Raw genomic sequence first — 17,034 nt, 5'->3', positions numbered from 1 at the left:
AGCAGAGGCCGCGGGCTAGAGTGAGCAGAGGCCGGCTTGAGTGAGCAGAGGCCGGCTTGAGTGAGCAGAGGCCGGGGCTAGAATGAGGAACGGCCAGACGGCTAGAGTGAGCAGATGCGGCAAAAGAGAAAAGAAAAATTTAAATCGCATCATATGACCCCTTTAATAAGGCCTTGCTATTTCCAACTCTGTGTAGTAATTTAAACCTTCCTTCAAATATTTTATGTTGATCAGGTTTTTGGAACGCACTGTTCTTAGTAGTGTATGTACAGTCAGTGATATGGTTTCTGTCTCTTGTTTCCAGCTGACATTAATGGATGCTAACTATGTTGTGGATGAAGTGTTGGGTATGGCTTCATATGACATCTCTAAACTTAAAGTTGGACAAACAGTACTGGTGTCATTTCTTATAGGAAAAGTAAGTTTCATCTATTTGAGGAGCACTTTCTCTTTAAGAATGTTTTTAAAACGAAAATCAATCCTATCATACTTACTTTTTAATAGTACAATAGCTTATATATAGATTTATATTATATTATACTGTCAAAATGTAAGAACTCCCCTCTACTGCTGTTGTCACATTTGTTTCTTTTTTCTTCTCTCCCTGCCTTCTTCCGACTTTGATCTGGATTGTGGTAATGTCTGTTATTGTTGTTTCACAGATGACCAACGTATACTTAGAGCTTTCCTTGGAGGAGTGGTATGTATAATCACAATGAACAAAACAAGCTTCTGTGAGTTCTGTACAATAAGATATATCTTTTATAGTTGAAGTGCCACCAACTCTTTTTTTCACTGTTCTCAGCTCAGCAATAGACCTGCAATTCAATCTGGATCTGTGCCCTAAAGAAAAGCTCTATAGACAACACCGGCGCGACAGAGTCATGCTGGGCATCAAGAAATGGTTGCACATGGAGAAACCTTCCTCCCTCCCTTCCTCTCCTCTCCTCTCCTCTCCTCTCCTCTCCTCTCATTCATTGACTGCTTCCTCCACTGGTCATGAAGGCTCATATTTGGAATTAGACTGATTCTGGTTTACTCTGATGATGTTCTTTGTCACAGTCATTGTTCTTGTGAGCAAGAGGGGTGCGGTTGCATGAAAAACAGTACAGTACGTGTTTGATGCAGATGTCACCTCACTGTCATGCACATAGAAACACCTAATGAAATACAGCAGAGAGCCAAGACATGCATGACACAATACAAAAAGAAAATGGACAGTTCCCTCGCACAGCTCAGATTTCCACATAACTTTAGGAAAGTCATCATCTACCAGACAAGAAATTTGGCAACATCAAGCAGCCGTGACAAAATATAAGAAATATTTGAGCATTAAAGCTCTTAATGAAATAGCTGTAATGGTTTTGTTTTTTGAATGGTCTCAGGCGCCCTTCATTATCAAATTTCTGTTTTCTTCTTCTGTCTTTACTGATGATTTCATAATCAATCAATGAATAATTGACATGGGGGTGAGTAAATGATCAGGAAATTGTTATTCTGCAAGTGAACTAATCCTTTAAATGGAATGAGACAGGTCACTTTACATTGCAGTTAGAAATGTTAGCCTAGAAACGCTAAGTACTGTATTTTCAGTAACTCTGCAATGATGTGAATGCAGCATAAATTACTTAAATCCAAGTTGAAGACAATTAATCCCAGATCGTTTGAGGACACTCTTTGCAGTAAATTATACGGCCAATTTTTTTGACTCAATTTTTTAACTCACTACCCCATTGCTAGTATTTTGGTAGCATTCTACTTTGTTACTAATATTTGTGTTTACTTGCATGCAGGTTCCAGTGATTGCTGTGCTTGCCTCAGGGGGAGGTTTCAGGGCAATGGTTGGGTTTTCAGGGGTTATGAAGGCTTTGTATGAGTCTGGAGTTCTGGACTGTGTCACATATATTGCTGGCCTATCTGGATCCACCTGGTATGAGGACATTTAAACTAAGCTTTTTTATCTTTGCATATTCGTCTTTTCACTTTCTACTCAAATAAATGCTCATTTGCTGTTGTGTGTCTCACAGGTACATGTCTACTTTGTACTCCCACCCAGAGTTCCCCACTAAGGGTCCAGAGCAGATCAACCAGGAGCTGATGAATCGTGTGAGCAGTAACCCTCTACGACTACTCCTTCCCAAACACATAATTAACTATGTACATGCCCTGTGGAGCAAGAAGGCCACAGGGCAGCCTGTTACCTTTACAGATATCTTTGGGATGTTGATAGGCGAGACGCTCATTCCGTCTGTAAGTTTCTGATGTTTTGAGAGGGTTTCTTTGTTCTTGCATTTCACTTATTCAGAAATACACAATGCTCATCAGGCAATATAGACTCCATTTCTCCTTTCTCAATAGAGGATGGACACCAAGTTGAGTGAATTGCAGGAAAAGATAAATGAAGCTCAGGCTCCTCTACCCTTGTTCACCTGCTTGCATGTAAAACCAGATGTCTCTGAGCTTAAGTTTGCAGGTAAAAGGGGTTTACTTTTCTGTGCCTTTTTAAACCCTATTGATCAATTAAATAAGGGGTCTTTCTTAATGCAAACTTTTCATTGCAAATCATATTATAACAATTTTAACATGTATTTTAGAATTTCTTATTTAGTATCTGTGCTTGCATATTTGTGTCAAAATGTCTGCGATTATAATTTCAAGGATGGGTTATTATTTTCTTTATGACATCAAAAATCCATTTCCATTATGCCAACTAATTGTGTAGGGTAATACTATAACTTGGAAATATACAAAGACCATTATCAGCTACATTGTTGTCAGTGTGCTTACTGAATGAATGAAGGGGGATGCCATTTATAGTAGTCTGACTTGTTGAACTGCCTGGGGAGAACCCAATTGCGTCAGCAGATTAGCGTAAGAATGTGAGCAAGTATGTAAAATTTCTTTTTTTAGTTCAAAGAACACTTGTATTGTTTTTATAAAACCCCAAGAAAGCCATGAAGTGCCAAACGTTTTAGTTGTTTAAAGGTTTGTCTGTCAGTCCGTAATTGAATATAGGCCACAGACATTCTCCTAATTCTGTTGCAAATGACTGAACAGGTCATGCCTCATGAGCTGTTGGCAGCTCTTTCTTGTTTGAGAAGTAAAGAATGGAAAATGTTCTATAGACCTTAAAGGGTTAGTTCACCCAAAAATAAAAATGAGGCTGCGTTTTACTCACCCCCGATGCATCCTAGGTGTATATGACTTTCTTCTTTCAGACGAATCCAGTCGGAGTTATATTAAAAATGGTCTTTGATCTTTCAAGCTCTATCGTTGCACTCAGCGGGTGTTGCATTGCTTATGTCCAAAAGACGTGAAATAAAAAGCACCTTTCCATTAAATAAAGTGTCTCACACGGCTCCGGGGGGTGAACAAAGGCCTCCTGTAGCGAATCGATGGAGGCAGAGGAGTCTCAGCTTGGAAATGAAGTTGGAAATCGCCACTTTTCTATCGCGAATGTGCCGAATCCGCTAATGATAGAGAAGGGGAGGGGGAGGCCGGGGGAGAGCTGAGCTCTCCTGCCTCCGTTGGTAAAAAAATTTGCCAATCACCATCGAGTGTTCACTTTCAGCGCTGAGGAGGGTTGAGAAAAGAACCTTGGTAAAGGAGGCTAGCCTCCTTCTGATATCAACCAATCATCAAAGAGACGTAAATTACGTGATATTAGTTTGAACGTCTCCCGCGGCGCTGATAATGTACCATGTACTTATGATGAGTAGCGATATTGAATATTTGATCGCCAACAGATAGAGACGTAAATTATGTGATATTAGTTTGAACGTCTCCCGCTGCGCTGATAATGTACCAAGTACTTATGATGAGTAGCGATATTGAATATTTGATCGCCAACAGATTTACCAAGCTGTCATTCAAACAGTATATATACAAATTTTAAAAAAAGGGAAAACATGCCTAACTGGATATAGGCTACAGCAGTCGGCAGGCAGGCAGCTCTCTTTTAACACAGACTTTTAAGAAGGGATGGATGTTTGCTTCAAGTGATAGGCCAGGTAAGTGAAATTATATTATCTTGCTGTACGTATGTGTGTCGTTTCCTTTACGTTTTCTGACTAAAAGCAACCAAAAAGCCATTTCAAAGTGGTTAAGCAAATAATAATAATAATAATAATCGGCAGGGATCCCAGACCAATACAATTAGTGTGCCTCCTCTATTTTAAAACCCACGAGCCGCCACTACTAAGAACAGATTTACATCACAAGTGTGCAGATTTTAATGCTCATGGCTGTTTTAATAGAAGATAATCTTTCAGACATCACACCTGTCACAGGTATTTTGTTTTTAGTATAGGCTATGCATGCATCAGTGCAGCTGGCATAAATCAGTCCCTCCAAGATTTTAGAATTTATCACAAAATCAAGCAAACGCCGCAATTTTCACAAGCGCTCGCAAATATCCGTAATTGCCGCAGATTTTCCGCAGATTTTTGTCTGAAAAAGCGTCAGTCGATTTTCTTCAGGCCCACTCACACAAAATAGCTTGTGTTTTGAGCATTTCGTGTAGTTGATTCATGCATCTGCCTTCGTCAAAAGTGACATGCATTATCAACATTCTCAGGAAGCTGAAATCTGAAACACTGCTTTCGCACATTGCCAGAAACTATTTGAAATATGCAATTTGTCATTATGTTTCTTCGAACTTAGTGTTGGTCTGTTGTCCAAAATTATAATTCACCTATAATTAGGCCTCCATGTTGTCATGGGCATGTTTTGCAGATTTCTGTTGTGGTTGTGTTTTGATTGGTGTGTTTTAACTGACAGATTGGGTGGAATTCAGTCCGTATCAGATCGGAATGGCTAAATATGGAACCTTCATGACCCCTGACCTTTTTGGAAGCAAGTTCTTCAGGGGTAACGTGGTCAAGAAGCATGAAGAGAACCCTCTTCACTTCCTTATGGGTACAGAGTCTTTGTTTTCTGGATTTCTCTTAGTAGTAAGTGGAGAATCATGAGAAGAAACTGAAATTGTCAGTGTTCTTATGGAAATAGTATAGTTGGAATCTTCACAGTCAGAGTCAAATATCACCTGATTTAAGGGAGTTGGTTCAGTCATTTACAATAATATCATCCTTACTGTATTGCAATGCAAGAAAAATTAGTGTTGTAATTCAATGGCACACACTCAAAATTTATGACAGTAACTGTGACCGTAAAGAAACATTCTTTGAAAGGTGTACTGCCTAGATAAAGCTTCACAGTAGATTTAAAGTTTATTTTTACAACACTGACGTGAAGATCTGCATTTTTATTTGTTTTCTACTGTTTTAGACTCTATATAACCTTTAACAAAAAGTCTCATTTTACAATTTTATAACCTTGAAGAATAAAGACGAATATTAAATAGATTTTACAATAAAGGCTAGATCGTATTTCATCCTAAAATGAACCAGAAATAGTTTTGAAAAATAAATAAAGCCTATTCTTAGGACCATTATGATTTTTTATTTATTTATTGTTATATTATCATTATGATTTATTATTATTATTAATTAAATAGTCAAGTACATTTGTAATCCACAATTGTAAGTCGCCTACACACCATGGTAGCATTTGAATTTATATTTTTATAAATTCAAATGTATGTATACGTTTACTTTTGATTTTGGGGTGAAATATGGTCAAATAATACAACATCTTGTTTTAGTATGTGGGATACAGTGTGTTTGTAAATGTTGCACAGGTGTGTGGGGCAGTGCCTTCTCCATCCTGTTCAACAGAATTTTTGGGATTCAATGATGTGCCCAACGGCAGCACCATGGAGGAAGAACTAGGTACGATCACCAGCTTTTTTACAGATCCAAGAACAGTTTTACATTGCCCTTTACAATTTTTTAATGAAAACACATCTGTTTTCATCTGCATACCACACAGATTTCCACAGATTTGTATAGAATGTAAATGTCCTTCATCCACAAAGTTCTACATATTCTCCTTTCCTTGTGTTATATGTATGCATATGTGTTAATAATATTCATGTTGTGTCAGAGTAGCAGTAGAGGAAGAATATGTTGCAGAATGATGGTGCCTTGTGTGTTTGCATGTCTGATGTTATGATGGTGTGAAACTGTGATGTTATCAGACAGCTACACCAATGTGTGGTTACTAATGAACTTGCGCTTAAATAAAGCAACAGTTGTGAAGCCCACGTCACATGCAAACATCCTGGCACACACACTGGGATGATCTGAGAGATTGTGATATTCTCAGGCAGACATCTGTTGGAGCAGGTTTGCAGTGTGGTTTTAATGCTTGTTTTCCACAGAACAGATCAAACCGGAACACATTGTAGGAGAGGACAGTCTAGATAATGATGAAGACCCACATAAAGGTGAGGTTTTACAACATCTACAATACACAGTAAGTAGCTGAGCACAAACATTTTCAAATATTTTAATGCCACGAACCCCCAAAATGAGGAGCTTTTTCCTAAAATATAAAGGCAGGTACATATTTGCATGTATAAAGACCAAATTTATACCAAGGAAAAATAAAAAATAGTTATGTATAAAATATTATTTGGAAAATATTACAATAATAATGTCACATTTATTTTTATTAAATAATTTTATGTATGTATGTATGTATTGTAAAGTTGTATTTATTTTTTCAATAAGCTTATTATTTCTCTGGATCCCACACCACCCCATCAAAATATTAGTGCAAATCCTTAAAGTTGAATTACTGAAATAAATGAACTTTTCCATGACATTCTAATTTATTGAGATGCACCTGTATAATGATTTTTGTTTTGTCTTACACCTGCAGAGGACGAGTATCAGGCCAGCTGGATGCAGTGCATGGTTAGCTCTCTCTTCAGTGACTCAGTTCTTTTTAAAACACGAGAAGGCAGAGCAGGAAAAGTACACAACTTCATGTTGGGCTTAAACCTCAACAATGATGTGCCACTTTTCCGTTTCACTGAGACAGCCAGTCCCATGGAGGATGAGGTTGATGCGGTCACAGGTAAGAGTTCATGTTTGTTATGGTCATTTAAGTTTACTTAATTATTCTCAAAGGTTGCCTTATTGTTCTATTCTAATTTTGGATGCTTTCAGACCCATTTGAGTTTGACCGTATCTATGAGCCATTAGACGTAAAGAGCAAGAAAATTCACGTGGTGGACAGTGGCTTGACCTTTAACCTGCCTTATCCTCTGATTCTAAGACCTCAGAGAGGTGTTGACCTCATTATCTCCTTCGACTTTTCTGCCCGACCGAGTGACTGTAGTCCTCCATTTAAGGTTAGTTCTCAGACTAATCAATCAATTCAACATGTTAATTTAGTGTGATCAATTATAATAAACAAAGAAAGAAAAAAACACAAGTAATTATCCGTATGTCAATTAGGTAGCTTAAAGGGGGCATATGATGCGATTTAAATTTTTCCTTTCTCTTTGGAGTGTTACAAGCTCTTGGTGCATAAAGAAGATCTGTAAAGTTGCAAAGACTAAAGTCTCAAATCCAGAGAGATATTCTTTATAAAAGTTAAGAGTCAGCCACGCCTACCTAAAACGGCTCGTTCTAACACGCCCCAACATGTCTTCGTTACGATGTGGGAAGATTTGCATAACGCCGCCCAAATGTTCACGCAAAGAAAGAAGGCGTAAATTTATGCTGTAGAATTGTTGTTGCTGCCGCCATGTCGTGAAGGCGCTGTGTTTCGTTGTGAAAGTGAACTACTTTGTTTGGCCTTCCAAAAGAGGACGATATCTGCTTCGTTTTTAAGTTATCGCTAGGTAGTTTTTATTTTGAGCTGTATCATTTCCCTTTACCCTTAACAACTACTGTCCATTAGTATGTGAGTGAAAGGGAAAAGAAAAGTAGGCGTTTGTTAATCTTCAAACTAACACTTCGATATCAGGATGACATTATGCACCTTTTTTCACAAAGAACAATGGTAGATCATGAAGGTAGCACAAAAACAGACTTTATCAAATTGACTCCACTATACTTGCTGCAACAGTGAACTTGATATAAACTATTGAGTAATGGCTGTTTAAGATATAAATGTCATGCTTTTTGGCACTTTTTTGGGATTTATTGACAAGGTCATGAGCAGTTTGTGTATTCATTTAGTATTTATTTGTATAACCATGAATACTTATGTTAGAAGTGTATAATGTTTTATTACAAAGCGTTTGAATGCATTCTTTACACATAATATAACATCTTAAGATGGTGATGGAATAATAAATCAGGCTTTAAATATGTGAACAATTATTTATTGTCCTCATATTGCATCTCAGTGTCATCTTAGTCAAAACCAACGTGTTTTGAGACAACATACCTTTGCAAAGGGTTAAGGCATTATGTCCTATATAAGAGGATCTGTTTTTAGTTACATTTTAGGCTATATGTTAGAAAAACATCTAAATACTTTTAGATTCACATATTCTTGGTTGGCACTGATCTACTTTAGTCTCATTTTTCATGATCACTTAAAATCATACTGATAGTTTCAAAACATACCACAGTAGTAATATTATGTTCCAATATGTATATGGGCCATTCTACAGAATTGGTTCAAAGTCAGAGTTGGAAACATCTTGAAAAAAAGTGCATGCAAATTGTATAATATCTAAGGTACACATTTCTAGTAATTGTGCAGTTAATTGGAATATTTTTCCTCTCCCCAAAATTTGTCACTACCGAAACACAATAATATATCATATATTAAGAATATTTCAACAAGACATTTTCTTTTAACTGTATTTTTGATCAGACAGAGACCATTTACTGGCAGTACTCGTTAGGTTTTAACTTAGTAAATATGCATTTCAGAGTCTAATCATGGCACAGAAATTGTATAGTCATTCTTACTTCACAACTCTCAAGGTTTCATTATTAATTTAGCATATGTTGTGCAACTGAAACCACAGTATATCAGTGTTACATCCATTTTCCCTTCTACACTTCCCAAGAAGCACTTCAGCACACTGTTTTAGTGACATGTAGGCCAATATGGGTCTCTGCAGTCAGAGAACTAAATTAACCAATCTAATGATTGTGTGTCTGATAAACTCCATCTGAAAGGTTCCACACACTCTTAAACGTCTCAAATAATATGTGAGAATCTATTATACACTCCACCACACTAAAATCTGCATTCTCATCGTGGGTTGTACCATGAGTCAGTGTTGACCTAAATCAATAGCGAGGTAATTAAAAGAGAGCAGATGACCAACTTTTATAGCCTAACAGACATAGAAACGTCTAGATAAAATGAAGGTTGTTTATTTGGACTCATGATGTTTTGAGGTTTTCTTTGAATGAAAAACGTCATAAGGAATGCCTTGTGTTTATGTATGTCACAGCCTCACAGGAGGTGAACGGTAATGAGAAGTATGAACCTCCCATATTAAACATCCGCTGCCTACACAGTTATTGCATCATAAACATATTACGTCCTTGTGTCGCCTGCACTGAATATAATAGGATTCTAAAAAAGACAAAACAATACACTGAATTCCTCGTGTCTTTCAGCACTTTGTGAAGATTAGTCCCGGTACACTCTTAAAAATAAAGGTGCTTCAAAAGGTTCTTCAAGCGATGCCATAGAAGAACCATTTTTAGTTCCACAAAGAACCATTCAGTCATAGGTTCTTTAAAGAACCATCTCTTTATTACTTTTTTATAATCTCAAGAACCTTTTTTCGCCACAGAGAACCTTTTGTGAAACAGAAAGGTCCTTCAGATGTTAAAGGTTCTTTATGGAACCATTTAGACAAAAAGGTTCTTCTTTGGCATCGTGAATCACCTTTATTTTTAAGAGTGTATACGGATGAGTGAGTCTCTGAAAGCTTTTTAACCTTTCGTGTGCTGTCCAAAACAGCATATCGGATAAAGTTTTAACTCTTGGGTTAAGCAACCTTTCACACTTATAATTCTGAAAAGGGCCCACACTGCTTTTACCCTTGTGTCAATAACAGTGTGAATTGTGATGTTGGAATGCTAAAACGAGTTCTTTAGCAACAGACAACCAATAATAAACAGTGCTTACCTTACTAAATATCCATGCTGTGTCTACGGTTTGCAGAAACATGAATTTGCGCTGTTTAGTATTCAAAACTGAGGGAAACAGTTGAAAATACCGATCAGTTACCAATAACAGCAGAGCAGAAAGAGACATTATTATTGTTATTTTAAGTTTCATAAGACTTAATGCTACCAAAGTGAGCTTACTTGGCGATATTTTCAAACAGACCTGCAGTTATTAAAACATCCCTTACCAAAAGAAGTATACTTCAAGTTTATTTTATTAAGTATACTTAAGTAAAGTTCAAGTATATTTTAAAGTATACTTTATGTAGTAAGTATACAAAAATCAGTGTACTAGTAGTATTCTTGTAAGTGTACTATTTCAATACTACTTGGGACTAAATTGGCCCACACTCTAGTATATAAACGTATACTTTAAGTATAACAGTAGTAAACTTTGAGTACACAACTAGTATACAAGCATGTTTTTAGTTTGTACTGCAACTATACTAAAAGTGAACTTACAGGTATACTGATAGTTTACTAATTAAATACTTGTAGTAGCATTTTTAGTCTCAGTAAACTACTAGTTTAGTAGTTTTAAACTGCAAGTATACTCGTAAGTTTTCTTTAAGTGAACTTTACATCATACTTGAAGTATACTACTAGGTCCCTATTTAGATATCAATTTGTATATATTTTATCTAAATATCTGAACATACAAAACATCAAAAGAACAGGGTATCTGCTTGTAAACAAAAACATTTTATTCTAGCTTCATGCATTCTTTTTTTATAAACACTTGAATATTGGTAAGTTTCATAAAAAAAAGAAAAGAAATAAACAACATTTTGAACAAAAAGCTGAAAAAAAGACTATGAATTGGATTCAGAATGATAATCAAAATGTAGATAAAGTCGATCAACACCCCAAAGCTTGACAGTCATTATTACCTCTTCATTGGTTGACATTTTATTCCATAATGTTACACAGTTTTGATGCTGTTTTATGTCTGATCGTGTTAGATTAGATCTGGAAGCTTCTGTTGTTTCAGTTTCTTCTTCACTTGTGTTTTGGAAATTCTGTAAAGATGAATGAAAAGATGGATTCCCAGAGCACAAGTTTCAGTCAAGTATACTTAAATGTCATTTTAAGTATATTTCTGAGAAGTACATAAATCACATTTCTGAGAAGTACATAACAAGTAGACAAAGTATACTGTCCTATTTTTTAGTTTAAAAGAAGTACACTAATAGCACACTTGAATAAACTTCTTTTTCGTAAGGGATGCCAATCAGGTATGGAGTCGTATTCGTCCATTGAATATTATTAAACTAATAAATATGTAAATAAGAACACAGCGTGGAATCTCAAAACAAGAATTATTAATTGCTAACCGAGCAACAGTGTGAAACCTAGGGTTACGTTTACCTGCGGTTTTGAAAGGGTTTGGTTCAAGCGTGAAAAGCGCCAAACGTTTTAAGACAGCGAATGAAAGTGTTCTGTCGCCCTCTACCTAATAAACCCGAATCACATTACGTAATATATTGAAAAACATTTTTTATTTATGGACATAAGCAGAAAAATTTGTATTCTTTATTTATTTATTTTAATCTTAAAAGGCCCCTTGTTGTTGATAACGGAAAGTGAAATGAAAAGTGTAAATAGCCACAACCACAACGAAATTTGTTATTGCAGAAATGTCAAGAACTGAGGTCCTCTATGCCCCGCCTCTCTCAAACGCTTTGTTTTCTACAAGTCCCTCCTTCCGTCAAGCAGTCTGCTCTGATTGGCCAGCTGACCCAGTGCATTGTGATTGGCCAAACACACGCCCCTTACCATAATCGCGAGCTTCATCTTTCAAAATAAATGTAAAGACAGAGCCCGAAAGGGGAACAGAGTCGCGTGACAGACACAGTGATGAAGCTGGTATGTGTTTGCAGTACACAAGCCACGGTTAAGACAGCTGACTCCACTGTGATCTCTCTCTCTCTCTCTCTGCGCACGCGCACACACACACACACACACACACAATGCGCAAAACTGCATTTGAACAGTCAATAGCAAATACTTAAACTAATAACAAAACGGTAGCTGATTCAGAAGTGCCAGATTGTCATAGCAAAGTCAGAATTACCTCCTCTCCTAGGTTCACGAAACGGTCGTCCATAAAATGCATTGCTGTTCTGTTATAAGTAATCTTAAAGATTCCTAAATGCATCTACTTTCGGAAGGCCAAATAAAGTGCTTTTGCTTTCGCCTAGAAACACACAGCGTCTCCCTGACATGGCTGCTTTAATTTGATAAAGAATGTCTCTTTGGTTTTGAGACTTTAGTCTTTGCAACTTCAGGGATCTTATCTATGCACAATCAGCTTGTAACACTCCAAAGAGAAAGGAAAACTTGAAATCGCTTCATATGACCCCTTTAATAATGCGAACAGCTTCTGTTTATTTCCCATTGTAAGTTTGGTGACCAAGTACAAATTTCCACAAAAAGGATAGCAATAAATGCACGTGCACAGCTATCCACTGTAATAACCACATGGAATTTCACTTGCTTAGCTGTAGTGGGCTTCAAAGTCGCAAAAATACACAAAACTACTTACTTTTTTTTCTCCTGACATTCTGGATGTAGGATCGCGCTGAAGGTCTAGTGCTGAAGGTGCTCAGCTCCTTTAAGAGCACTGACATAGAGAAAGGAGTTCAGTCTCTGGATAAGAATGGAGTAGATCTGCTCATGAAATACATCTACAAGGGGTTCGAGCAGCCTTCTGAGAACAGCAGCGCTGTCCTGCTGCAGTGGCATGAAAAGGTAGGGTTAATAGCAATGTAATAGCAATGCAAAGCATGTGGGAGGTCAGTAGTTAAATTCTTGCTTTGTATTCTCCTCAGGCTCTCTCTGCAGGTGGAGTGGGCTGCATCGTGAGGGTCCTAACAGCCAGGAAAACAGTGTAAACTGCAGTAGGTTAGCATAGTGCAAAGAAAAACAACCCAGCAGCAGGAAATCCTGCTGAGACACTCAGAACAAAGCGATGACTTTCCACAGGGTACTGAAGAGGACCTCTCATCCGATTTCAATGTGTTTTACCCTCTTCTGTTATATCACTCTTCACTCACATAGTCAAAAATGCATAACCGTGCCATCAGTTGTATGCTAGATTTACAGTAGCTTCTCTCAGGAATACTTTTCTATGCTCTTCTGTATTGCATTCAGCAATCTGAATACAAGAGACTTGTTAGAGTTTTATAAAATCTTGCTTAAGTTTATTATAACCTTTTATTATTAATAGTAATTTACTTGCCGATGTTCTTGGAGAGAAATGTAACCTGTTATTTTAGTCTGCATGTGTGTGAAAGGCTTAAAATGAACAGTCACAGATTGGTCGTGTGTCTTACTGGCACGAAGTCGGTCCACAGTGACTGTGTCGGATTATAAATAATACTCTCCGGTGCATTAAAACCTTCCCATCACTGATCCCTTCTCATTTGTTCTAAATCGCTAGGCGTTATCTCCATAGTATTTATTTTTTCATAACCAAAGCGCATTAGCTTAAGTACTCCTATAAGACATTCAGTTACAATGCCGATCTTATGCATCATCTGAAGCATCTGTTTGATTTTCTTGGCAGATGGAGCCATCTCACTAATAGTGACTTTCACTAATGCTGTTATAATGTATTAATGTCTTGTCTTAATATATCTGTGTCAGCATCCCAAAGCACTTATTGCCGTGGACCATTGTTATTGTGTGTCAGAATGCATATGTCTGTATCCAGTCTGTGTCAGGAGGCGTTTTTAAGCCAATCATGATAAATACTGCCTCAAAGCAGATTATTACTGATCCAGTCTGATCTGAGACGTATTGTCTGATCACAGGGACCTGCCTCTACAATGCAGTAATGCAGAAAGACAAAGTGTAAACACTCAATAAACCAAACCGGTATAATGACTGCCTTACAAAATATTCCTTTTTTATGTTTGTGCTTTTGTGATTGATTAATAAAATGTTAAATATACTCTTGAGGACTTGAGTTTTAATTTATAGATTTAGGAATATTATGGTGAAAGCTCAATCCACAGCATCTGTGATAAAAAAACGCCGCACTATAGATGTCAACTTTGTTTTTTTACAAATGTGTCAAAATTATTTTTTCTGGTCATTGATATTATCAGTGAAATAGTATTTAACCTACAATATTTTCTTTTCAATATACACTACCATTCAAAAGTTTGGGGTCAGTAACTTTAAAAAAAAAATTTGTTTTTATTTTTTAATAAGTCTCTTATGCTCACTGTAATCAGAAATACAGTTAAAAACAATATTGTAAAATATTATTACAATTTAAAATATCCGTTTTCTATTTTAATATATTTTACAATGTAATTTATTCCTGTGATGGGAAAGCTGAATTTTCAGCAGCCATTACTCCAGTCTTCAGTGTCAGTGGATCATTCAGAAATCATTGCAATACACTAATTCGGAGCTCAAGAAACACATCTTATTATAATCAATGTGCTTCTTAATATTTTTTGTAGAAACAAAAAATGGATTCCTGGATTCTTTGATGAATAGAAAGTTCAAAACAGCAACATTTATTTAAAAATCTGTCTTGTGTAACATTATAAATGTCGTTACTGTCACTTAAAAAAAATGTACTAACCCCAAACTTTTATACAGCTCTGAAGTGAATGTATCATAATGAATGGATCATACAATTTATTGCTTTTTTAAAAAAGAAATACAACATGGTATTACAAATAAAAAAACCAAACACTTATATACATATCATTAAAATAGAATGCACCTTGATTACTGACACAGTTACAAAAAATACTCCCAAATGTGTATGAACCTGTAATGATAATGAGACATTGCTATTATGTGCATAATTACTGATTGACAATACTCTCTTCTAGAGCAAAAATAGGGCTTACCTGAGGTGGATGTCCATTTAATTTTTACTGCAGATGTGGCTCAAACCCAAACCTCATCATTATGTTAAAAAGCACAACATTTAAACCAATAAAATGTTCCCCATCTCATTTCATATAAAGCAATGGAGGGAATTGAGTTTCTTTCATATATTCAAGCAATTCCCAATAAGTTAATAGGTAGACATATATGCAAATGTATTCTATTACACCACCCATAGCCCTGCTGTACATTCTGATGAAGGATTCTTGTGGCCAAATCACTAACCCGCCAGCAGTCTTACTACTGGTTTCATGTGAAGTCTGTCTTGAAGTCTGAACCTCAGAGAACAGCCTTGTCTGTCTGCGTGACTCTGCAAAGGCCTTTTACATGTTTCCGTGACCTGTGAGAATCTCTTCAAGTGGCGGATCTGCACTCACACATACACACTCTCACACAAAGACCAATATAGTTCAGTCACACATGTACAAAACTGCACCATTCTCAGAGGTTGCGCTATAAAGGATTTTATCTGGATAGATTGCAAATTTTCTGTCATTCTCTATTTTTGTCAGTAAATTATTGATGCAGCTTTTTTGAGACAACACCATTACAGGAACCTCTGTGCCAAGAGCTTTTTAGTCTTACATTTTGGCCTTTTCTTTTGCTTCTATAATGCTTCTCACATCTCTCTCCTTTTTTTCTCTTTTGCTTCTCACATCTCTCTCCTGGTTTATTTTTACAGGGATGCTTTAAAAATGTATTGTCTCCCCTTTTCTGCATTTCTAATCCTGTTTAGAAACCCTTCATGTGGGAATATTTCTAGCATAGGGAAATTTAGGAAACTAGATTTCTTATTTTTTTATCTGTCAAAATAATGGAAAACATTACGATTTAGCGCAACCTCTGATCATTCCCTCTCTTCATAGGCTGTGGGATGTAGTAAAGTGCTCAGTAGGGATAGGCTGAGACAGCGATGTAGACAATAAAGGTGGTCTGGTACTCTATGCCTCTGTCAGCACTGTAAGACAGGGCTCGAACCTTCATGCGGTACGTGTGAGGTTCGCGCAGTGGCCGGGTGGTGAACAGAACACCTTTGAGGTTTTCGTCCCGGAGAGCGAAGGGCAGAGTCATGTCCTCGTCGACCACAAAGAAGGAAGTACGTGGGTGGACGACTCCATCCTGGGTGTAGGCAACCAGCCGGATCAGGTCCTGATTGGCAGCGATGCCAAAGGGCAGGGACAGCAGTTTGTACTCCAGTGCATACGGGCTCAGGGCACACTCCAGATCATTGGGCGGACACTTCTTTATGCAGAACCTGAGAGGACAGGCAGAACTCACTTTATTTTGAACAATCAACAAAACAAAAGTAGACAATTACAAAGAAAAGAGTGGCAGTCTCACCCTGTAGCTGGATCTCTCTGATAGTTAGGAGGGCAAGGTGTGTCGATGCACTGGTAACTCCCTCTCATGTTGAAACACATCCTGTTTGCACCACACTGAATGTTCTGCTCCAGGCATTCATCTATGTCTATTCATACAAATACCAAAAGTGAGCAATGCACAAACCTCTTAAACTTAGTATCTTTAGATTTTTCACTCTCTAGAGAAGTTAACACATGTATTGTCTGTGTTTCTTATTGAATGTCTTAAGTATCTTACCTTGGCAGGTTTTGCTGTTGGTCATAAGGCGATAGCCGTTGGGACACAAACACCTATGGCTGCCTAGTGTGTTCATACATTCGTGTTGACATGTATCCCTCTGTTCACACTCATTAATATCTAAAACACAAGACAGGTAAGTAAGTAATTCATTATTATCTGAAAATGGTGCAATTTGTGTGTCCCTTGTGTATACTATAAAATAACTTAATTTAACTTAATAACTTAATATAAGATTAAACATTAATCAGGACTACAGGCAATTTGCATGCACCAATTCATTATTTTTATGTCTGAATATATATATATAAAAAAAGTGTAATTTAAATAATAAATTATTGCTTTTACTATAGTCCTTTTTCTAAAATGTTTGACGCAACTCATTGTTTTCTACGGACCCCCTTAAAGGGAAGGTGATGGAAATAGAACATTTGCATTTCCCTAAGAAAGTTTGTGTGTAAGT

General features: G+C 36.8%; 1 protein-coding gene and 1 pseudogene across 1 annotated transcript in view; one reads left to right on the top strand and one right to left on the bottom strand.

Moving 5' to 3' along the window:
* LOC107553433 (cytosolic phospholipase A2-like) overlaps nt 1-12,952 on the top strand; it is a 15,960-nt pseudogene extending 3,008 nt beyond the window's left edge.
* Nucleotides 12,953-15,690: 2,738 nt separating this feature from the next.
* The window catches only part of LOC107553432 (hemicentin-1-like), a 90,705-nt gene continuing 89,361 nt past the window's right edge, over nt 15,691-17,034 (bottom strand). Inside the window, exons 105-107 of the mRNA XM_016235621.1 lie at nt 16,572-16,691; nt 16,314-16,440; nt 15,691-16,227 (exon numbers count right to left, since the gene is read on the bottom strand). Coding sequence (XP_016091107.1) covers nt 15,861-16,227; nt 16,314-16,440; nt 16,572-16,691 — 614 coding nt within the window. The 3' untranslated portion in view covers nt 15,691-15,860. The remainder of the gene's footprint in view (nt 16,228-16,313; nt 16,441-16,571; nt 16,692-17,034) is intronic.

The sequence above is a fragment of the Sinocyclocheilus grahami genome, unplaced genomic scaffold (assembly GCF_001515645.1).
Source record: "Sinocyclocheilus grahami isolate Dianchi unplaced genomic scaffold, SAMN03320097.WGS_v1.1 scaffold473.1, whole genome shotgun sequence".
NCBI classification, from domain to species: Eukaryota; Metazoa; Chordata; class Actinopteri; order Cypriniformes; family Cyprinidae; genus Sinocyclocheilus; species Sinocyclocheilus grahami.
Note: the sequence above shows the minus strand (reverse complement) of the source record. Positions and strands in the feature narration are given on the sequence as shown.